The 23,831-nt window shown below is 42.0% G+C and overlaps 1 protein-coding gene across 4 annotated transcripts in view; it reads left to right on the top strand.

The window, feature by feature from the left end:
* The window catches only part of grinaa (glutamate receptor, ionotropic, N-methyl D-aspartate-associated protein 1a (glutamate binding)), a 33,898-nt gene that overhangs the window by 3,241 nt on the left and 6,826 nt on the right, over positions 1 to 23,831 (top strand). The window contains exons 2-6 of one of the 4 annotated variants that reach the window (XM_029658765.2): positions 19,838 to 19,928; positions 20,512 to 20,883; positions 21,428 to 21,540; positions 22,269 to 22,523; positions 22,857 to 22,985. In XM_029658765.2, the coding sequence (XP_029514625.1) occupies positions 20,535 to 20,883; positions 21,428 to 21,540; positions 22,269 to 22,523; positions 22,857 to 22,985 (846 nt within the window). In that variant the 5' untranslated portion in view covers positions 19,838 to 19,928; positions 20,512 to 20,534. Of the gene's footprint in view, positions 1 to 19,837; positions 19,950 to 20,511; positions 20,884 to 21,427; positions 21,541 to 22,268; positions 22,524 to 22,856; positions 22,986 to 23,831 lie in introns of all 4 variants that reach the window. The other 3 variants (XM_029658764.2, XM_029658763.2, XM_029658766.2) reach the window with 3 other exon arrangements.

The following is a 23,831-nucleotide window of genomic DNA, read 5'->3' as shown; positions in this document are numbered from 1 at the left end:
CGTCCTGTCATTACTGTTTCTAGTGCATTTTATAGCCTAGTTCACCATCCAGTGTACTAACCCATGATGGATCCCTGCCATATATATATATATACACACACAGTTGAAGTCAGAAGTTTACATACACTAAGGTTGGAGTCATTAAAACTTGTTTTTCAACCACTTCACATTTCTTGTTAACAAACTATAGCTTTGACAAGTCTACTTTGTGCATGTCACATGTAATTTTTCCAACAATTGTTTACAGATGGATTATTTCATTTATCATTTACTGTATCATAATTCCAGTGGGTGAGAAGTTTACATACAATAAGTTGACTGTACTTTTAAACATCAGGGGAAATTCAAGAAAATTGTGTCATGGCTTTAGAAGCTTCTGATAGGCTAATTGATATAATTTGAGTCAATTGGAGGTGTACCTGTGGATGTATTTCAAGGCCTACCTTCAAACCCATTGCCTCTTTGCTTGACATCATGGGAAAATCAAAATAAATCAGCCAAGACCTCAGAAAAGAAATTGTAGACCTCCACAAGTCTGGTTCCTCCTTGGGACCAATTTCCAAATGCCTGAAGGTACAACGTTCATCTGTACAAACAATAGTACGCAACTATAAACACCATGGGACCACGCAGGCATCATCCAGCTCAGGAAGGAGACGTGTTCTGTCTCCTAGTGACGAACGTACTTTGGTGTGAAAAGTGCAGAACAACAGCAAAGTACCTTGTGAAGATGCTGGAGGAAACAGGTACAAATGTATCTATATCCATAGTAAAATGAGTCCTATATCGACATAACCTGAAAGGCTGCTCAGCAAGGAAGAAGGCACTGCTCCAAAACCGCCATAAAAAAATCCAGACTACAGTTTTGCAATCTGCACATGGGGACAAAGATTGTACTCTTTGGAGACATGTGCTCTGTTCTGATGAAACAAAAATAGAACTGTTTGGCCGTAAGTCGCTCTGGATAAGAGCGTCTGCTAAATGACTTAAATGTAAATGTAAATAATGACCATCGTAATGTTTGGAGGAAAAAGGGGGAGGCTTGCAAGCCGATGAACACCATCCCAACCGTGAAGCACAGGGTGGCAGCATCATGTTGTGGGGGTGCTTTGCTGCAGGAGGGACTGGTGCACTTCACAAAATAGCTGGCATCATGAGGATGGAAAATTATGTGGATATATTGAAGCAACATCTCAAGACATCAGTCAGGAAGTTAAAGCTTGGTTGCAAATGGGTCTTCCAAATGGACAATGACCCCAAACATGCTTCCACAGTTGTGGCAGAATGGCTTAAGGACAACAAAGTCAAGATATTGGAGTGGCCATCACAAAGCCCTGACCTCAATCCTATAGAACATTTGTGGACAGAACTGAAAAAGCATGTGCGAGCAAGTAGGCCTACAAATCTGACTCGGTTACACCAGCTCTGTCAGGAGGAATGGGTCAAATTTCACCCACCATATTGTGGGAAGTTAAACAATTTGAAGGTGATGCTATCAAATACAAATTGAGTGTATGTAAACTTCTGACCCACTCTGAATGTGATGAAAGAAATAAAAGCTGAAATAAATCATACTCTCGGGGGATCCAATCTTGCAACCTTAACTAGTCCAACGCAATAACGACCTGCCTCTCTCTCGTTGCACTCCACAAGGAGTTACACGAATGCAGTAAACCAAGGTAAGTTGCTAGCTAGCAAACAATCATAATCACTAGTTAACTACACATGGTTGATGATATTACTAGATATTATCTAGCGTTTCCTGCGTTGCATATAATCTGGCTGAGCATACAAGTATCTGACTGAGCGGCGGTAGGCAGAAGCAGGCGCGTAAACATTCTTTCAAACAGTACTTTCGTGCGTTTTGCCAGCAGCTCTTCGTTGTGCGTCAAGCATTGCGCTGTTTATGACATCAAGCCTATCAACTCCCGAGATGAGGCTTGTGTAACCGAAGTGAAATGGCTAGCAAGTTAGCGCACGCTAATTGTCGTTGTGTTGCTGGTTCGAGCCCAGGGATGAGCGAGGAGAGGGACGGAAGCTATACTGTTACACTGGCAATACTAAAGTGCCTATAAGAACATCCAATAGTCAAAGGTTAATGAAATACAAATGGTATAGAGGGAAATAGTCCTTTAATAACTACAGCTTAACTTCTTACCTGGGAATATTGAAGACTCATGTTACAAGGAACCACCAGCTTTCATATATGTTTTCATGTTCTGTGCAAGGAACTGAAACTTTAGCTTTCTTACATAGCACATATTGCACTTTTACTTTCTTCTCCAACACTTTGTTTTTCCATTATTTAATCCAAATTGAACATGTTTCATTATTTACTTGAGGCTAAATTGATTTTATTGATGTATTATATTAAGTTAAAATAAGTGTAAGTAAAACATTGGCCAATTAATCGGTATTGGCTTTTTTGGTCCTCCAATAATCGGTATCGGCGTTGAAAAATCATAATCGGTCGACCCTAATATATATATTTTTAAAAAGTGCAATATGTGCTATGTAAGAAAGCTAAAGTTTCAGTTCCTTGCACAGAACATGAAAACATATATGAAAGCTGGTGGTTCCTTGTAACATGAGTCTTCAATATTCCCAGGTAAGAAGTTTTAAGTTGTAGTTATTAAAGGACTATTTCCTTCTATACCATTTGTATTTCATTATATATATATATATATATATATACACACACCTTTGTACATAAAATAAAAATCTAAATTAAAACATCAAAGAAAACACAAGTCCCCACCCCACCAGCATAAGGCATCTTGCTCGCCTTAGAAGCAGAGCAACAGTTCTGACCACCATATATAAGCCCGTGCTTTGTGTCACCATGTCAGTCCGTGCTTTGTGTAGTTTTTCTGAAGTTCAGTCATACACACAGTTTGTTTTATATAGGTGATTCCAGTTATTGTGCTAATTGTGTGTGGACTGCAGGGAGACTGTGAGTCTCCCCTTAATTGTCCTAGTGAATGCGGCCAAGGGCTATGTCTGCATCCCAAATGGCTCCATATTGTTCCCGGGTCAAAAGTACTGCGCTACATAGAGAATAGGGTGCCATTTGGGGATCACTCTATATCGGTAGGAGCCAGGGATAGTGGTACTCTCTTCACCCATGAGGCGACTCCCTCCTAAGAGGATATTTCAGTTTATGGAACTCAACAGTTTTGCAGGAATTCTCTTCTTAATCATTCTACTCAATCGTGCTCCAAAAAAATGAAGTTTACAGTAGACCACTGGTCATTGTGACATTGAGGCCTAAACTGGTTGCATGTTGGAAGCTGTGATGGAAATGACATTGTTTGTTGTGACAATAAGTAGGGCCGGGACGATACCAGTATCGCGATACTCGTTAGTATCGTGGCAAGGAAACAAAACACGAAGCGGATTGTACTTCTCCAGGAAAACAGCCCTAATGTTGGAAACAAACATCATTATGTTGTCATCCAGAGTCACATGTATTTATTTTGCAAGCTATAGCACACAATATTTTACATACAGGTTTTTGAAGGACCAAAAAGTTTAATCTGCTTCATGTTTGAATTTTTGCCATGGAAAAAATATTGCGATACTGGTTTCGTCACAGCCCTGACAATAAGCCCAAACACACAATTTTGTTATGTGCCCCAACCATGGCTGTCCAACTAGCTGACAGCATGCTGGGGGAACATTTACCATTACATGAACTAACGATGAGTTGATCACATGATGTGATTGTGTGTCACTGTCACATCTTGATTAGTCAGGGGCTCTGGGTTACTGTGCTGTTCATCTGGATAGGACTGAGACAGGTGTCTGGCTGCTGTCTATAGCTGTAGATTACAGCATTATGCTAATATTGGTCTTGCCTTGGCTTGCACTACAGATATGTGCCAGTAGTGTGTGAATAACACAGCATCAATGGGTCTAAATAGGTAAAATGCTAAATGAATCATTGTTGTCTAGCCTATTTCCTGTTATGGATGGCTGAAATTAAATTAGCATGTTTAGAGCTGCGGAGAAGTGCCGGTTTTCTTTCACTGACAGTCCCCTGGAAGACGGGAAGTGACTAAGCATCTTAGACTGTAACCAAATATTATAACTAGCACTGTAACCTGATCAGTTTTGTCACACAGGTTTGGCAAATAACATGGGCGCGCCTTGGGTGTTCTTGATCAATGTTTCTAGCTAACATCAGTGACAATGTTGTGTGCTCACTGGGCTATTTCCTAGAGCTGGTTTACCGGTAAATATATGTATGCGTGTGAAAGAGCAAGGATGACAGAAAGACTGGTGTCGTTGAAAGCTTGTGCTGTCAGCAAAGCTGCTATTTAGTCCCAGACAGTCCCTAACTGAGCCTATCGATGGATTTGTCTACAGTAGTCTTTTTAATTTTTTTTCCCCATTTATCCCCCTTCAGAGGACAAAGGGTACTTAGTTTTTTTTACAGCTTTTGGCTGTAATTTTGGATTGACATCCCCACCATTCTTATTCGTAATATAATTTAATTAATTGAATGAATAAATACATTTTTTTTTAAATCCATAAAGAATATTTTTTTCATCCATCAGTATATTTGAGATTCTGGAGGATAAAATTGAAATTGTAACCAGCATTGTTACGGTTGTTAGCACAGCCGCCAGGACTTATCAGATGATAAAAATTGCATGTGTCTGAAATGACACACTATTCACTATTTTTTTTTTTTATTTTTTTACTCTTCCTTAAAGTAGTGGCATTATATAGGGAAGAGTGTGCTATTGTAATCTGTTATGCTCTTTAATGTGAATGTTGTGGAGCAGGTTGCCAATGAATGTTACCCATCTGGTCAGCCCTCTGTGGTCAGACTAGTGAGACAGGATCAGGACAGACAGGCTTTGGCAGCCAGAGGAAATGGGACAGTCAGTGTTTCATAATAACACCATTATTCAATGTGGCCTAAAAGAGGGGGGAGGGGGACTGCACCTGATGCTAGTGATCTGCCACTGCTGCTTTCTCTTGCTTGTCAGATTGAGTGTGAGAGACAGGATTAGTGCTGTGTGTGTATTTTTCTTTCTTCTTTTATTTAACCTTTATTTAACTAGGCAAGTCAGTTAAGAACAAATTCTTATTTACAATGACAGCCTAGGAACAGTGGGTTAACTGCTGTACACTGCCTAATTGTACAAGCAAAGGGGACCCTATAATCTTTGGCTACATTGAACACTTTTCTCTTAGCTACTTCATGTAGCTAACATATTCATGCTTCGCGTATTCCTCTTTGATTTAGAAGATACTGTTGCACAAACATTCTGATTTTAGGTCCACACCATTATCCAGCTGTATTGCTAATTACGTTTGTACTTTTATTAGCCAGCTAACTAGCGATTTAGGCCCAACTTGACAAGAAAAGACAAAGTAGCTGTTTGCACATGTAAGAAACACAAACTAATAGTGAAATTATAGAACGCTAGTAGATTTATATTAAAAAGTGAAAACAGCATCGTTGTCATCAACATTGTTGCATTGACCATGCAGTCTGAACGCAAGTGAAGACAAATGCGCTCTTTGAGTGACAGGGCGGGGCAAGGCTTGTGTGGAAAGTGGCATGGAGAGAAATTAGAAAGTAGGGAAGTAAACTATAAAAATGTGGCGATACTTACGGCGTATCATATTTAACAAACCAAACAACATCCTTTAGGGGCACAGTTTCCTGGAAGGTCTGGATGACTGTCTTTCCTTGTAGGTATTTTTGTGAAACACATCAAATAAAATTTTATTTAGTCACATACACATGGTTAGCAGATGTGAATGCGAGTGTAGCGAAATGCTTGTGCTTCTAGTTCCGACCATGCAGTAATAACCAACGAGTAATCTAACCTGTCAATTTCACAACAACTACCTTATACACACAAGTGTAAAGGAATGAATAAGAATATGTACATAAATAATGAATGAGCGATGGCCGAACTGCATAGGCAAGATGCAGTAGATGGTATAGAGTACAGTATATACATATGCGATGAGTAATGTAGGGTATGTAAATATTATATAAAGTGGCATTGTTTATTAATGTGGCTAGTGATACATTTATTACATCATTTTTTTCATTATTAAAGTGGCTAGAGATGAGTCAGTATGTTGGCAGCTGCCACTCAATGTTAGTGATGGCTGTTTATCAGTCTGATGGCCTTGAGATAGAAGCTGTTTTTCAGTCTCTCGGTCCCCGCTTTGATAACCTGTACTAGAGGTCGACCGATTATTTTTCAATACCGATTATTGGAGGACCAAAAAAGCCGATACAGATTAAGCGGTCGATTTACTCACTGCTTTAGCACACTCTGCCAACCCAGATGTCTTAGCCGTGTCTGAATCCTGGCTTAGGAAAACCACCAAAACCCCTGAAATCTCCATCGCTAACTATAACATTTTCTGCCAAGATAGCAACACCGCCCCCTTTGGCAGTTCTATCTACTGCAGAGATAGCCTGCAGAGTTCTTTATTACTATCCAAGTCTGTACCCAAACAATTCGAGCTACTACTTCTAATAATTCACCTTTCCAGAAACAAGTCTCTCACTGTTGCCGCTTGCTATAGACTTCCCTCTGCCCCCAGCTGTGCCCTTGACACCATATGTGAATTGATTGCCCCCCATCTACCTACTGAGCTCGTGCTACTAGGTGACCTAAACTGGGACATGCTTAACACCCCGGCCATCCTACAATCCAAGCTTGATGCCCTCAATCTCACACAAATGATCAATGAACCTACCAGGTACAACCCCAAATCAGTAAACACGGGCACCCTCATAGATGTTGTCCTAACTAACTCGCCCTCTAAACACACCTCTGCTGCTCCCTAAAACACTTCTGCTTGCAGGCCTTTCTAATCGACCTGGCCGGGGTATCCTGGAATGACATTGACCTCATCCCGTCAGTAGATGATGCCTGGCTATTCTTTAAAAGTGCCTTCCTCACCATCACTCAAAAAATGTAGAACTAGGAACAGATATAGTCCTTGGTTCACTCCAGACCTGTCTGCCCTTGACCAGCACAAAAACATCCTGTGGCGTTCTGCATTAGCATCGAATAGCCCCCGTGATATGCAACTTTTCAGGGAAGTTAGGAACAAATATACACAGGCAGTTAGAAAAGCTAAGACTAGCTTTTTCAAACAGAAATTTGCATCCTGTAGTAGTAACTCAAAGTTCTGGGACACTGTAAAGTCCATGGAGAATGAGAGCACCTCCTCCCAGCTGCCCACTGCTCTGAGGCTAGGAAACACTGTCACCACCGATAAATCCACTATAATTGAGAATTTCAATAAGCATTACTCTACGGCTGGCCATGCTTTCCACCTGGCTACCCCTACCCCGGTCAACTGCCCGACACCTTCCATAGTAACCCGCCAAAGCCCCCACCATTTCTCCTTCACCCAAATCCAGATCGCTGATGTTCTGAAAGAGCTGCATAATCTAGACCCCTACAAATCAGCCGGGCTAGACAATCTGGACCCTCTCTTTCTAAAATTATCTGCTGAAATTGTTGCAACCCCTATTACTAGCCTGTTCAATCTCTCTTTCGTATCGTCTGAGATTCCCAAAGATTGGAAAGCTGCTGCGGTCATCCCCCTCTTCAAAGGGGGGGGACACTCTTGACCCAAACTGCTACAGACCTATATCTATCCTACCCTGTCTTTCTAAGGTCTTCGAAAGCCATGTTAACCTCTTCCTTCTACCCTCTACTTTTTTGAACATTCTGTTAAAAATCGCGTAACATTTCAGCGCCCTGCTACTCATGCCAGGAATATAGTATATGCATTTGCTTAGTCTGTGTGGATAGAAAACACTCAGACGTTTATAAAACTGGTTAAATCACTGCTGTGGCTTTACCAGAACGGCATTTACATCGAAAAGCACAGGAAAAACTGATCACTGAAAATGGGAAAATATATCCATGCGCTACTTGAACCCATTGATAAAGGTGAACCACAAATTAATTGACTGAGGTTGCAGTACCTACAGCTTCCACACGGTGTCTAGAGTCTTGTCATTTCTCTTCGAGTTTTTTCTTGGTCAAACACATGCAAGGCACCGTATTTCTTCAGGTCTAGGACCGGATATTTTCGTTGAGTTTCTAGCCGGACATTTTTCCAGACGGACAGCTAATGATCTTTACATCGCCTCCTGATGAATTTTATCGCTTATTAACGTTTACTAATACCTAAAGTTGCATTACAAAAGTATTTCGAAGTGTTTTGTGAAAGTTTATCGTCGACTTTTTGAATTTAAAAAAATGACGTTACGTTTTGAAACAATGTTTTTTTCGTTTATCACACAGTCTACATATAACGATATCTAGGCTTTATATGGACCGATTTAATCGAAATAAAGACCCAATAGTGTTTATGGGACATCTAGGAGTGCCAACAAAGAAGATGGTGAAAGGTAATGAATGTTTTCTATTTTATTGTGCGGTTTGTGTAACGCCGAAATGCTAATTATTTTGTTTACGTCCCCTGCGGATCTTTTGTGTTGTAGTGTATTGTTTCATGCTATCAGATAATAGCTTCTCATGCTTTCGCCGAAAAGCATTTTAAAAATCTGACTTGTTGCCTGGATTCACAACGAGTGTAGCTTTAATTCGATACCCTGCATGTGTATTTTAATGAACGTTTGAGTTTTAACTAATACTATTAGCATTTAGCGTAGCGCATTTGCATTTCCAGAGCTCTAGTTGGGACGCAAGCGTCTCAAGTAGAAGCAAGAGGTTAACAAACAGATTACCGACCATTTCGAATCCCACCGTACCTTCTCCACTATGCAATCTGGTTTCAGAGCTGGTCATGGGTGCACCTCGGCCTCGCTCAAGGTCCTAAATCATCATAACCGCCATCAATAAGAGACATTACTGTGCAGCCGTATTCATCGACCTGGCCAAGGCTTTCGACTCTGTAAATCACAACATTCCTATTGGCAGACTACAGCCTTGGTTTCTCAAATGATTGCCTCGCCTGGTTTACCAACTACTTATCTGATAGAGTTCAGTGTGTCAAATCGGAGGGCCTGTTGTCCGGACCTTTGGCAGTCTCTATGGGTGTGCCACAGGGTTCAATTCTCGGGCCAACTCTCTTTTCTGTATACATTTTCTGTATGCTCTTGCTGCTGGTGATTCTCTGATTCACCTCTACGCAGACGAAGCCATTCTGTATGCTTCTTGCCCCTCTTTGGACACTGTGTTAACTAACCTCCAGACGAGCTTCAATGCCACACAACTCTCCTACCGTGGCCTCCAACTGCTCTTAAATGCAAGTAAAAGTAAATGCATGCTATTCAATCGATCACTGCCCGCACCTGCTCGCCTGTCCAGCATCACTACTCTGGACGGCTCGGACTTAGAATACGTGGACAACTACAAATACCTAAGCATCTCCAATCCAAAATTAAATCTAGAATCGGCTTCCTATATCGCAACAAAGCATGCTTCACTCATGCTGCCAAACATACCCTCGTAAAACTGACCATCCTACCGATCCTCGACTTCGGTGATGTCATCTATAAAATAGCCTCCAACACTCTACTCAACAAATTGGAGGCAGTCTATCACATTGCCATCCAAAGCCCCATACACTACCCACCATTGCGACCTGTACGCTCTCGTTGGTTGGCCCTCGCTTCATACTCGTCGCCAAACCCACTGGCTACAGGTTATCTACAAGTCTCTGCTAGGTAAAGCCCCACCTTATCTCGGCTCACTGGTCACCATAGCAGCACCCACTCGTAGCACGCGCTCCAGCAGGTATATCTCACTGGTCACCCCCAAAGCCAATTCCTCCTTTGGTTGTCTTTCCATCCTATTCTCTGCTGCCAATGACTGGAACGAACTGCAAAAATCTCTGAAGCTGGAGACTCACATCTCCCTCACTAGCTTTAAGCACCAGCTGTCAGAGCAGCTTACATATCACTGCACCTATAAATAGATAGCCCATCTGTAAACAGCCCATCTAACTACCTCATCCCCATACTGTATTTATTTATCTTGCTCCTTTGCACCCCAGTATCTCTACTTGCACATTCATCTTCTGCCGATCTACCATTCCAGTGTTTAATTGCTATATTGTAATTACTTCGCCACCATGGCCTATTTATTTCCTTAACTTACCTCATTTGTATTATTGACTGTTTGTTGACTGTTTGTTTTGTTTATTCCATGTGTAACTCTTGTGTTGTTGTACAGTGGGGCAAAAAAAGTATTTAGTCAGCCACCAATTGTGCAAGTTCTCCCACTTAAAAAGATGAGAGGCCTGTAATTTTCATCATAGGTACACTTCAAATATGACAGATAAAACGAGAAAAAAAAATCCAGAAAATCACATTGTAGGATTTTTTTATTAATTTATTTGCAAATTATAGTGAAAAATAAGTATTTGGTCACTTGGTCTCACAGACGTGTAACTTCTTCTTTAAGAACAAATTCTTATTTTCAATGACGGCCTAGGAACAGTGGGTTAACTGCCTGTTCAGGGGCAGAACGACAGATTTGTACCTTGTCAGCTCGGGGGTTTGAACGTGCAACCTTCCATTTACTAGTCCAACGCTCTAACCACTAGGCTAGCCTCAAGGTGTTTTTCAAATATCTAGTCGATAATATATCCACCGCGACAATTGTTTTTTCAGTAGGACCGATTGGAATAATGGCTACCTCTGTATTTTACGCGAGAATCACTCTGAGAGCCATCCGGTGACCACTTGCGCAATGTAGCCGCTTACTTACGGGTATTCTTCAACATAAATGTGTAAAACTACGTCACAATGCTGTAGACACCTTGGGGAATACGGAGAAAAAGTAATCTGGTTGATAGCCCATTCACTGCTCAATAGGGACGCATTGGAACGCAGAGCTTTCAAAAGATGAGTCACTTCCAGATTAGATTTTTCTCAGGCTTTCGCCTGCAATATCAGTTCTGTTATACTCAGACAATATTTTTTACAGTTTTGGAAACTTTAGAGTGTTTTCTATCCTAAGCAGTCAATTATATGCATATTCTAGCATCTTGTCCTGACAAAATAGCCCGTTTTACTTTGGGAACGTTATTTTTCAGAAAAAGAAAATACTGCCCCCTAGTCAAAAAAGGTTGAGGCTCCTCTGTCCTCCACTCGTTATCTGTATTAATGGCACCTGTTTGAACTTGTTATCAGTATAAAAGACACCTGTCCAGAACCTCAAACAGTCACACTCCAAACTCCACTATGGCCAAGACCAAAGAGCTGTCAAAGGACACCAGAAACAAAATTGTAGACCTGCACCAGGCTGGGAAGACTGAATCTGCAATAGGTAAGCAGCTTGGTTTGAAGAAATCAACTGTGGGAGCAATTATTAGGAAATGGAAGACATACAAGACCACTGATAATCTCCCTCGATCTGGGGCTTCACGCAAGATCTCACCCCGTGGGGTCAAAATGATCACAAGACAGTGAGCAAAAATCCCAGAACCACACGGGGGGACATGGTGAATGACCTGCAGAGAGCTGGGACCAAAGTAACAAAGCCTACCATCAGTAACACACTACCCCGCCAGGGACTCAAATCCTGCAGTGCCAGACGTGTCCCCCTGCTTAAGCCAGTACATGTCCAGGCCCGTCTGAAGTTTGCTAAAGAGCATTTTGGATGATCCAGAAGAAGATTGGGAGAATGTCATATGGTCAGATGAAACCAAAATATAACTTTTTGGTAAAAACTCAACTCGTCGTGTTTGGAGGACAAAGAATGCTCAGTTGCATCCAAAGAACACCATACCTACTGTGAAGCATGGGGGTGGAAACATCATGCGTTGGGGCTGTTTTTCTGCAAAGGGACCAGGATGACTGAAAGAATGAATGAGGCCATGTATCGTGAGATTTTGAGTGACAACCTCCTTCCATCAGCAAGGGCATTGGATATGAAATGTGGCTGGGTCTTTCAGCGTGACAATGATCCCAAACACACCGCCCGGGCAACGAAGGAGTGACTTCGCAAGAAGCATTTCAAGGTCCTGGAGTGGCCTAGCCAGTCTCCAGATCTCAACCCCATAGAAAAATCTTTGGAGGGAGTTGAAAGTCCGTGTCGATTGCTATGCTTTATCTTGGCCAGGTCGCAGTTGCAAATGAGAACTTGTTTTTAACTTGCCTACCTGGTTAAATAAAGGTTAAATAAATTTTAAAAATCTTGAAGCTTGGAATCCGATTGGTCGGACCAGCGTTGAACAGACCTGAGCACGGGCACTACCTGTTTTAGTTCTGTCTATAGGTTTTGGAGCAACAAAATGGAGTAGTGGTCGGATTTTCTGAAAGGAGGGCGGGGTAAGGCTTTATATGCATCGCGGAAGTTAGAATAACAATGATCTAGGGTTTTGCCAGCCCGGGTCGCGCATTTGATTTGCTGATCAAATTTAGGGAGCCTTGTTTTCAGATTACCTTTGTTAAAATCCCCAGCTACAATACATGCAGCCTCAGGATATGTTGTTTCCAGTTTACATAGTCAAATGAAGTTATTTTAGGGCCGCCCATGTGTCAGCTTGGGGGGGATATACACGACTGTGATTATGATCGAAGAGAATTCTCTTGGTAGATAATGCGGTCGGCATTTGATTGTAAGGAATTCTAGGTTAGGTGAACAAAAGGACTTGAGTTCCTGTATGTTGTTATGATCACACCACGTCTCGTTAATCTTAAGGCATACACCCCCGCACTTCTTCTTACCAGAGAGATGTTTGTTTCTGTTGGCGCGATGCGTGAAGAAGCCAGTTGGCTGTACCGACTCTGACGTATCCCGAGTGAGCCATGTTTCTGTGAAACAAAGAACGTTACAATCTCTGATGTCTCTCTGGAAGGGAACCCTTGCTCGGATTTTGTCTACCTTGTCAAGAGACTGGACATTGGCGAGTAGTATGCTCGGGAGCAGTGCGCAATGTGCCCGTCTACGGAGCCTGACCAGAAGACCGCTCCGTCTGCCCCTTCTGCGGTGCCGTTGTTTTGGGTCGCCGGCTGGGATCCGATCTATTGCCCTGGGTGGTGGACCAAATAAGATCCGCTTCGGGAAAGTCGTATTCCTGGTCGTAATGTTGGGGAGTTGACATTGCTCTTTATATCCAATAGTTCCTCCCGACTGTATGTAATAAAACCTAAGATTTCCTGGGGTAACAATGTAAGAAATAACACCATTTTTTATTTAAAAAAAAATACTGCATAGTTTCCTAGGAACGTGAAGCGAGGCGGCCACCTCTGTCGGCGTTGGAAGTTGGGTTCTAGTCAGTCAACTGGTAACTTGGTCTTCAAGATTCTTGCTAAACAAAAGTTGGGTTTACTTATAATATGTAGTTGAACTTCTCTTTGTTTCACTGCGTAGCCTAAACACTGCTTGGTAAAAAACAAAAGTACATTAAGCAGAAGTATCCTTTCAGGTTCTGATAAACATGGCTTTTTTTTGCTTATGCTGTACAACCAGTTATCAAATGTTACGCCAGCCAGTATGATACATTTGAGTATGACCTGATGATGGTGGTGTAAAAATGTATTGGGGGGGGGGCAACAAAGCAAGGTGACATCAAATCGTGGCAGGGCACAAAGCATTCTCTCCAGTGAGAGTGTATTATTTGGATTATGCCTAGATGTGAACAAAGTGGTCTGTCATTCTACATCCTTCCATTTGTCTACCTAGAATCATGTTGTCAGTTGGAATTGGGGTTTGAAATAATGTCACTATTCGAATAGTATCGTGAATTTTTGACCCATATTCAATTTTTTTTTAAACGTATGTTTTTTAAACTTGTGCACTGCTGAGCAAGCGATAGAGAGAGGCTGGTACTCTATTGTTGCAGCTTCCATCTGGAGAGGGAGAGAGTGCCAAGACTAGCTAACTTGTAGCAGCCAGTGAGTGCGTTTACATGCACACAATAATACGATTATTGTGGAGAGTCGGATAAATATAATAGTTTGATTAAAACGTTTACATGCTTTGCCTTTTTACATGAAATCAGGCTACCCGATTGCACCCTTGATTATTGCAGAAAATCGCCAATCAAAATAAACGTTCTACAACAGTGACCATGTTCTTTTTGGAAAGCATATTTGATTCTGAGTTCGGACATACACTGCTCAAAAAAATAAAGGGAACACTAAAATAACACATCCTAGATCTGAATGAATGAAATATTCTTATTAAATACTTTTTTCTTTACATAGTTGAATGTGCTGACAACAAAATCACACAAAAATTATCAATGGAAATCAAATTTATCAACCCATGGAAGTCTGGATTTGGAGTCACACTCAAAATTAAAGTGGAAAACCACACTACAGGCTGATCCAACTTTGATGTAATGTCCTTAAAACAAGTCAAAATGAGGCTCAGTAGTGTGTGTGGCCTCCACGTGCCTGTATGACCTCCCTACAACGCCTGGGCATGCTTCTGATGAGGTGGCGGATGGTCTCCTGAGGGATCTCCTCCCAGACCTGGACTAAAGAAACTCCTGGACAGTCTGTGGTGCAATGTGGCGTTGGTGGATGGAGTGAGACATGATGTCCCAGATGTGCTCAATTGGATTCAGGTCTGGGGAACGGGCATGCCAGTCCATAGCATCAATGCCTTCCTCTTGCAGGAACTGCTGACACACTCCAGCCACATGAGGTCTAGCATTGTCTTGCATTAGGAGGAACCCAGGGCCAACCGCACGAGCATATGGTCTCACAAGGGGTCTGAGGATCTCATCTCGGTACCTAATGTCAGTCAGGCTAACTCTGGCGAGCACATGGAGGGCTGTGCGGCCCCCCAAAGAAATGCCACCCCACACCATGACTGACCCACCGCCAAACTGGTCATGCTGGAGGATGTTGCAGGCAGCAGAACGTTCTCCACGGCGTCTCCAGACTCGTCTGTCACATGTGCTCAGTGTGAACCTGCTTTCATCTGTGAAGAGCACAGGGCGCCAGTGGCGAATTTGCCAATCTTGGTGTTCTCTGGCAAATGCCAAACGTCTTGCACGGTGTTGGCCTGTTGGCACAACCCCCACCTGTGGACGTCGGGCCCTCATACCACCCTCATTGAGTCTGTTTCTGACCGTTTGAGCAGACACATGCACATTTGTGGCCTGCTGGAGGTCATTTTGCAGGGCTCTGGCAGTGCTCCTCCTGCTCCTTCTTGTACAAAGGTGGAGGTAGGGGTCCTGCTGCTGGGTTGTTGCCCTCCTGCGACCTCCTCCACGTCTCCTGATGTACTGGCCTGTCTCCTGGTAGCGCCTCCATGCTCTGGACACTACGCTGACAGACGGCAAACCTTCTTGCCACAGCTCGCATTGATGTCCCATCCTGGATGAGCTGCACTACCTGAGCCACTTGTGTGGGTTGTAGACTCCATCTCATGCTACCACTAGAGTGAAAGCACCGCCAGCATTCAAAAGTGACCAAAACATCAGCCAGGAAGCATAGGAACTGAGAAGTGGTCTGTGGTCACTACCTGCAGAACCACTCCTTTATTGGGGGTGTCTTGCTAATTGCCTATAATTCCTGTTGTCTATTCCATTTGCACAACCGCATGTGAAATGTATTGTCAATCAGTGTTGCTTCCTAAGGGGACAGTTTGATTTCACAGAAGTGTGATTGACTTGGAGTTACATTGTGTTGTTTAAGTGTTCCCTTTAATTTTTTGAGCAGTGTATAAAGTTTGTATGTGAAAACACTACTTCTAAGACTCGTACATTCAGATGTTTCTGAACACACTTCACTCGTGCTAAAGAGGGAGGTTCTCGGCAGGTGTTAGCAAATAGACCGCCGGAATGCCGATTTTTAAGGTTTTTACATGTCCTAATAATGCAAAAGATTGCTCAGAAAACCAGGTGTTTTAATCAGCATATGCTTACTTCGATTTTGACCTCACACTGATTTAAGATGAGCAGAGTAATGTGTTTACATAACTATTGCAAAATCTGCCTACTGCCATAATCAGTTTAGTATCCAATTATTAGTGTGCATGTAAACATACTCAGTGTTATTTCTTATCCCATATAACAGTGCTTGCGCTTTCTCCCCAGACCCAGTCAGATAAAACATCAGTCGGCCTGTTGGTTGCTTGTTGTAGCCTTCTCCTTCTCATTTCACAAACTTTTATATTCTGTCATTTTATTAAATCTTGCATTAGTAAACTCATACTCCACTTATTAAATAATTTGAAATGTCATGTAATCCTTGTATGTAACGGTCACGTGGTTATTTGAATTTAATTTAGAAAAAGCCTTTTCAATGATCCTAACGTTCCAGAATCACCTAGCCTATTCTAGTAGGGATGTGCACGATTATTCAAATATCCGAACAGATGTTAGTATTCGAATACTTGTGGGTATGATTTTTTTCCTGAGAAATTGTCCAGAAAACATATCTAGGCATTGGGACAACACTCATCCGTGAGCCAATCTCAAAGCTTCACAGAAATGTTTCTAATCCGTTTAAGCTATTGTGTTTGCTGCATTTAAATGTATGTAGTTCTGTCCTTGAACTGTTCTATCATGTTCTGTATTATGTTGTGGACCTTAGGAAGAGCAGCAGCTTATGGGGATCCTAATAAGTAATTAACTTGTTCATCGCTTGATCATTTCATCAGTCATTTCTCTTTGCATGTTTTACTCCTATTATTTAGATAACTGTCTGCTGCTACTATAAAAAAATATATAAACATCAGTTGTCGAGGTTGTTCAGTCGTGTCTGGACTTTCATTAAATGTGTAGACTTATTTGTATAAAATCAGTTCTATAGGTTAAATTATTACGTGATTAAACTAATCATGTAAACATTAATGAACTAGTCGGGGCACCACGGAAAACGTTGAATACGAAGTTATAATTTATAATAACTCTTCAGGTATTTTAATATCTGATCAATTAATCTTCTATTAATGGATTATTACCTCATCAGTTCTCATTGCTGAACGTTGCAAACCCTTGGATATCTGCAGAAACCTTAGTTTCCATAATGAATCGGCAATATATAAATTTGCTTAATTATTTATTTACTAACTAACTAAGTAATCACACAGAATTGCATAACAAACAGTAGATATTGGTTACTAACAATGATAGAAAAGTCCCTAGTGGGCTATGCTGATATGATGGCTTGGTAGACAAAATAAAGGGGTGGGGACTGAGAGAGCGGGAAAGACCAAATGGATACACTACACACAGCGGAAATAATTATAATAATTGAAATGCTAATCCTTTGCACATGAACGGCCGCTCATTCGAGAATAATTGCAATGTATATATTTACACCGTATGTTGTTATTGTCTTCTCTGTTGGAATGTCTCAATCCTCCTGTAGAGTTCATCAGAGTCTCTGGTTAACTTTCCCAGAAGTCACCATGTCTTTCGTGGTTGTCGGTGGTTAGAATGGAAGATTTTCTCATAGAATAGCTGCTTCTTCGGTGGTTGTCGGTATTCTCGTTCTAGGTTTACGCAATTTCTAGCTGCACACTAGTAATTTGTGTCATCAAGAATTTGCTACTTCTTCTGTAGTGATCGATAGTCTCAGAGTTGAACCATTTCCAGCCGTGTAGACAAAACTACAGCTGTATGGTCTAGTGGTCTATAGAATTGTAGCCATTCTAACGTGGGGACTCTGACTTGTCCTTTGGTAGAGTTGTAGTTTAAACCATTTCACATGAAGTGTGAGCTGCATGTTTTCTAGTCTAATGTGAATTTCGCCAGGAGTGGGTTTTATACACTTCAGGGAAAAGGTTGGTCCATGGCGCCTAATGGGATGTCTGGGTTCACGGTGGTGTGGCCACTGACTAGTTAATCTTTATTTGAAAATTCATACTCTCATTTAGAAGGTCAACATCACATTACATCTTTTCACAAATAGTTTCATGTTTACAATCACATATGTTTCACAATATTTAGATGTTAACCTGACAGCTGGGAAGTGTACACTTTAAGAGTTGTGTGTTTCCTGTCCTTTGAGAGAGAGAGAGGAGAGAGAGAGAGAGAGGTCATGTTGTCACTAACTTTACATCAATCTGAAGACTGTTATTTATCTAAATATGTTTAATTGTTACCTAATTTTTAAATGAATCATGTAACAATTAACGCATTAGGATCTGGGGCACCACGAGAGTGGTTCTTTAAAGAGTTACCATCTCCCAAATTAAACTCTAAATGTCTTCACCTATCACATCCGTTAACTTTTAATTATAAACTCGTATCGTATCATCATTCTGAACAGTCGTAACCCCCTTGCATCTGCAAAATCCCGAGCCTTACGTATGATTCAGTACTACAGAAATTGGTTTAATTATTTATTTATTAGCTAACTAAATGGTAACACAGGATAAACATACCCACTTAATACATTAAAAACAGGTCCCTAGCGGACTAACAACAATATGGCTGCTTGTTACAAAAGATATGGAGAGGGCGAAAGAGGGACAGAGACACTTAACATTGGTACATTTTAGAAACTACTCTCACTTATAGCACTCCTGTACTTTACACACAAACCCACCGCCCGCTTGGAGTAAGAAATCATGAATGTATTTACGTGAAATTCCTCGGTTCGCCGTGTCTCTTCTCAGAATCGTACCATCTTGGAAAGGGTGTTTGGGGCCTTTTCACGGCATTCTTTTAAAGCTCTGATTTTCCAAAAGGGTTTTCTCTGTTGTTCTCCTCTGCAGTCGTCTGGTATCCGGTGACTCGTCGTGTAGTCCTGAACAGAGCTCCAGAGTTTATTCTACTTCCATTCGCTCTGGAAGATGCTTCTTTGAAGATAGGCTAGCCAGCTGTGTCGATGGTTCCCAGTGGGGTGATGAGAGTAGCGTACTATGGTGGTTTAAGAAGAGTAGTAGAATGGTCTCACTTTTCTAGATACTTTACTTAGGACAGCTAATCAGCCGTACCCGTGATTGTCCGGGAGGTGAATTTATCGTCTTTACCTCGTGTAGAGCTGCAGAGTTTAAACCACTTTAAACGTGAGCTGCAGCTCTACGTCTCTCTGGTCTGATATGTTTAATTATTAACCAATAATTTTATACAGTTTGTTAGAGAGGGCGGTTCCGTCAGGCTGACACACTCCCTGACCTCGCTCAAGGGCGTGACTTGTCACTGTGCAAAGTTTATGTAAACAATTATCTCTTATGGCACCTACAATCATTTCCCTTTCTTAACAAAAACACTTTCATCATTGTTCATATTTCATGCACAACGCGGATGTAAACGTGGGTATACTTCAAATTTACAGTATTTCCTTTATAACATTTTTAATAACATCAAAATAACAACCGCAATTACGTTAGTGTTCTTTAGATCGCCTCAGACCATACCCCATGTTCTGTGTTCAAAATATTGTTCCAGTATTCGCTTTAGAACGTGTTAGAGTTTCATTGGGAAAAGTCTGAAACAAAGGCACATTCCTCTGATGAACATTGGAGAGGGAAACCTGAATGTTCTGTCCTTGATTTACTACAGGGTGTGAGGTGTTAACCCCCACCAGTTCCCTCCTTCCCCCTCTGTGGGTGAGAGGGGTCTGGTTGAAGTTATTTATTGCAAAGCTGATCTGACCTATTTGGATCCTACAGAGGTTCATCCAGGTCAGACATTTGATTCCTATACACGATCGGAAAGATATCACGATCGGAAAGATATCACTTTTTGGTTGAAAAACAGTTTGTTCCTGCGACACTCAAGTTGTTTATAAAATGTGTGTTGCCTGTGATCAGGGCAGGGGAATGTAATTGTGTCTTGTCTGTTTTAATGAACTATATTGATTTCATTTGAATGGCACAGCCATGGCCTAGGCTGCACAAACCAGTGACATATTTAAACTTAAAATATGCTATTCTATTCTTTTGAATAGAATACCCACATCGGCACACGCCCACCCACATCGGCACACCCCTGTTCCCACCCGTCACTGGTGCCGGCTGCGCAACGGGGATGTATAAAAGGTGTAAACCGGCAAGAAAGTGGTAATAATGGGACTGTTTGGAAGGGGGTCATATAAACATTGCCCGATTTTTAATTAAAACATTTTACATGTAACATACCGTCAATTCTGTGTGAAAACTCTGGGGGTTTCAGGAAGACCCACTGGGCTGCTGCCTGGGCCTCTTGCCAGCCTGCTTCCTCATTCTCATCACTCTTTTTGTAAACGGACAGATGCAGTGCTTGTATCTTTAGCAGTGTGGCCCAAACTGTGCTAAGACTTTCATTACTTTCCCTGGTGCCTCCTGTTAGAGGAAGGGAGTAAAACAAGCAAGGAAAAAAACATCACTTCCTCATGTTATTGGCCTAAGATGTCTGTTAAACCTTAATGCTGACAACTGGCTAACCGGTATGACCAATTAGAGAAGATGTCGAACATCATCATAGTCTAAGTTCACTATGTTTCACAATTTCACTTCCACACTTTCCAGAACTCCAGCTAGTCATGTTATCTCAAATGCAAACTCTCACCCAACACAGTGGTATGTGCATGTAAATGCCATACAGGTTTAACTCATGTTTTTGCTTTGTTTCCTTGTTCCTCAGGCCAACAGTGAGCAAAACAAACCATGTCTCAGGACAAGAACATCTACCCCGGGTTGATGGGGGAGAACAACCCCCTCCACAACAATGTCTACGGACCGCCCCAGCCCGGGTTTGGGATACCCCCTCCCAACTACACCCAGGCCTCAGTGCAAGCTCCATACCCCGGCCAGCCTGCACCCTACGGCCAGCCTGCACCCTACGGCCAGCCTGCACCCTACGAACAACCTGCACCCTATGGTCAGCCCGGGTTCCCCCAGGGAGGCCCTGGATTTGGACAGGGACCGTACCCTCAGATGCCTTATCCCCAGGCCCCGTACCCCGCGGGGCCTTACCAGCAACCTGCACAGCCAGGGTTCCCTGGTGACCCCAACGGTGAGTGGAAGGAAGTTGACATCTACTAATACAGAATATGTTTTCAGAGACTGCTTTTTGTTGGTCATCGTTTAGGAGAGTGGAGTCTTCTTTCCTACACTGTAGGTAACTCTCAGGCTATACTGCAGTTTGGGAACCTTAACTACCCATGTGTTCCACATCATTATTCCATCATTATTCGGCTACAGTTCAATTAATTCTGTTACGAAAGTCTTCACTCCCGCTTATGTGCCATAAAGCTATGTCAGTTTTCTGTATTAAAAGGCACGTTTGGAAATTCTTTCTATTTAGGTCGTGGTTTGGTTTTCCACTTAGATGGATGTATAATTACCCATGGAAGCTGCTGCCATGTCTTTATTTCACTGTCCTTCATTGGCCAAGTTTGTCTTTTTTAGCACACTATCTGACTAACTGATTGACAGATCAATAACTATCAATCTAGAACTCACTCAATGACCTGTGTTAGTAACGACCCATGCGGTGGTCTAACAATTGACAAGCATTTGATTGCCAATACTTTGTTGTTGTTGTCGGGGGTTTTCAGCTTCCATGGGTGACGGTTACCATGGTGATGTGCCACCATCTTACTACGACAATGAGGAGTTCACCAACTCTGGCTTTGAGGACAAGAGCATTCGACAGGCCTTCATTAGAAAGGTGAGGAAGGAGAGGGGACTGCATGAATGAGAACAGAATAGAAGCTTACCCTATTGCATGATAGTGAAAAGGAGAGATGTTGTTTGGGGAAACTGCTTTTTTCTCCCGAACTGTCCACCTTATCGCCTCAAATGTAAATAAAACACTATAAAGAGTTTCTATAATGTGTCATTGCATACCTAGATTTGTGTCGAATTTGAAACCGTTTTGAAGGGCGGCGCTAAAGTTAACAGCGGCTTTGGAGAGTCATGATGGCTTGCTGTGATGACGCAAAAAAGGACTAGGTTTCCCCCTTACCCTGTCCCTGTCTTGTTTTTAAACAGTGAGAAAAGCGCTACATCTGGTGGAGAGAGGCTGTAAGACAGAATGAGTTGCTTCATACGTTACGTCATGACACGTCACAATTTAACGTACAGCGTCGGAGGAGTCCATTTTTAAAAACTTTTCTCCAATACTATTGAGCGATTACCATGTCAACCAACACTTGAATAGAAACGTAGTTCACACCCCAGATTTTGATGCCGACACAGTCGCTACAGTCCCATTCGTTTTCATTGCAGCCTCGTTTGAGTGTCGCGGTTGCGCAAGTCACCGTAAGCTAGAAAAGTTTCAGGATTTTATTTCCAAAGCCAATGTTATGTGTTGACTGACCTTTTATCATAGTTATTCAAAAACTTTGTTGAAACAGTCCTATAACATCTGTCTATCCAACCATCTCCCCCTCCCAGGTGTTCCTGGTGCTGACCGTTCAGCTGATGGTCACCTTCTCCTTCGTGGCCGTCTTCACCTTTGTGGACGACGCCAAGTTGTTTGTGCGTCGTAACCCCTGGACATACTACGTGTCCTACGCCATCTTCTTCGTGTCTCTCATCACCCTCAGCTGCTGTGGAGAGTTCCGCCGCAAACACCCCTGGAACCTGGTGGCATTGGTACGGCCCTACCATATTCATTATACTAAACACCCCTGGAACCTGGTGGCATTGGTACGGCCCTACCATATTCATTATACTAAACACTGATGGCATTGGTACGGCCCTACCCTATTCATTATACTAAACACATCCTGGAACCTGATGGCATTGGTATGGCCTTACTCTGACTGCATCCCAAGTATCACCCCATTCTGTAAATGGTGCACTACTTTTGAAGTATTGCACTATGTAGGGAATAGGGTGCAGTTTGGGATTCATATCAACTATAAGATGGAACACAGATTTGAGTGATGACCTGACTGTCTACATATTAGTTGTATTAGACTCTGTGAGAGGAATGTGTTGTGGTTGTAATCCTGACATTGTCTCTGTGTCTGTCCTCAGTCCATCCTGACCCTGAGTCTTTCCTACATGGTGGGGATGATCGCCAGCTTCTATGACACAGAGACGGTCATCATGGCCGTAGGCATTACCGCTGTGGTCTGCTTCACCGTGGTCCTCTTCTCACTACAGGTCAGTAGTACCCCCCCCCCCCCCCACACACACACACACACAGGCATGAACACACACTCTCTGTCCTTACTCCCACCTTGCTGTCAGTACCAGTCCCTCACATTTTCTTTGTTGTGAACCATGATACTATGTGGTCTTTTTCTGCCTCCGTGGCCTTTTGTTTCAGTTTTACTATCGCTTACTATTGCGTACTATAAATATAATGTACTATCCCACTGTTCCTAGGCCGTCATTGAAAATAAGAATTTGTTCTTAACTGACTTGCCTAGTAAAATAAAGGTAAAAAAATAAACATACATGCATACTAACACGTACTATCACTATTACCTACTATTACTGTCACCTACTATTACTGTCACCTACTATTACCATCACTTACTGTCACCTACTATTACCATCACTTACTATCACCTACTATAACTATCACCTACTAGTAATAGTAGGTGATAGTAATATCTATTACTGTCACCTACTATTACTGTCACCTACTATTACTGTCACCTACTATTACCGTCACTTACTATCACCTACTATAACTATCACCTACTATAAATATCATGTAATATCACCTACTGTAACTTTCACCTACTATTACTATCACCTACTGTAACTTTCACCTACTATTACTATCACCTACTATAACTATCACCTACTATAACTATCATGTAATATCACCTACTGTAACTTTCGCCTACTATTACTATCACTTACTATCACCTACTATTACTATCACTTACTATCACATACTATTACTATCACTTACTATCACCTACTATTACTGTCACTTACTATCACCTACTATTACTATCACCTACGATTACTATCGCTTACTATCTACTCTTACTA

The sequence above is a fragment of the Oncorhynchus nerka genome, linkage group LG4 (assembly GCF_034236695.1).
Source record: "Oncorhynchus nerka isolate Pitt River linkage group LG4, Oner_Uvic_2.0, whole genome shotgun sequence".
Classification (NCBI taxonomy): domain Eukaryota; kingdom Metazoa; phylum Chordata; class Actinopteri; order Salmoniformes; family Salmonidae; genus Oncorhynchus; species Oncorhynchus nerka.
This window is presented reverse-complemented; position numbering and strand designations above follow the sequence as displayed.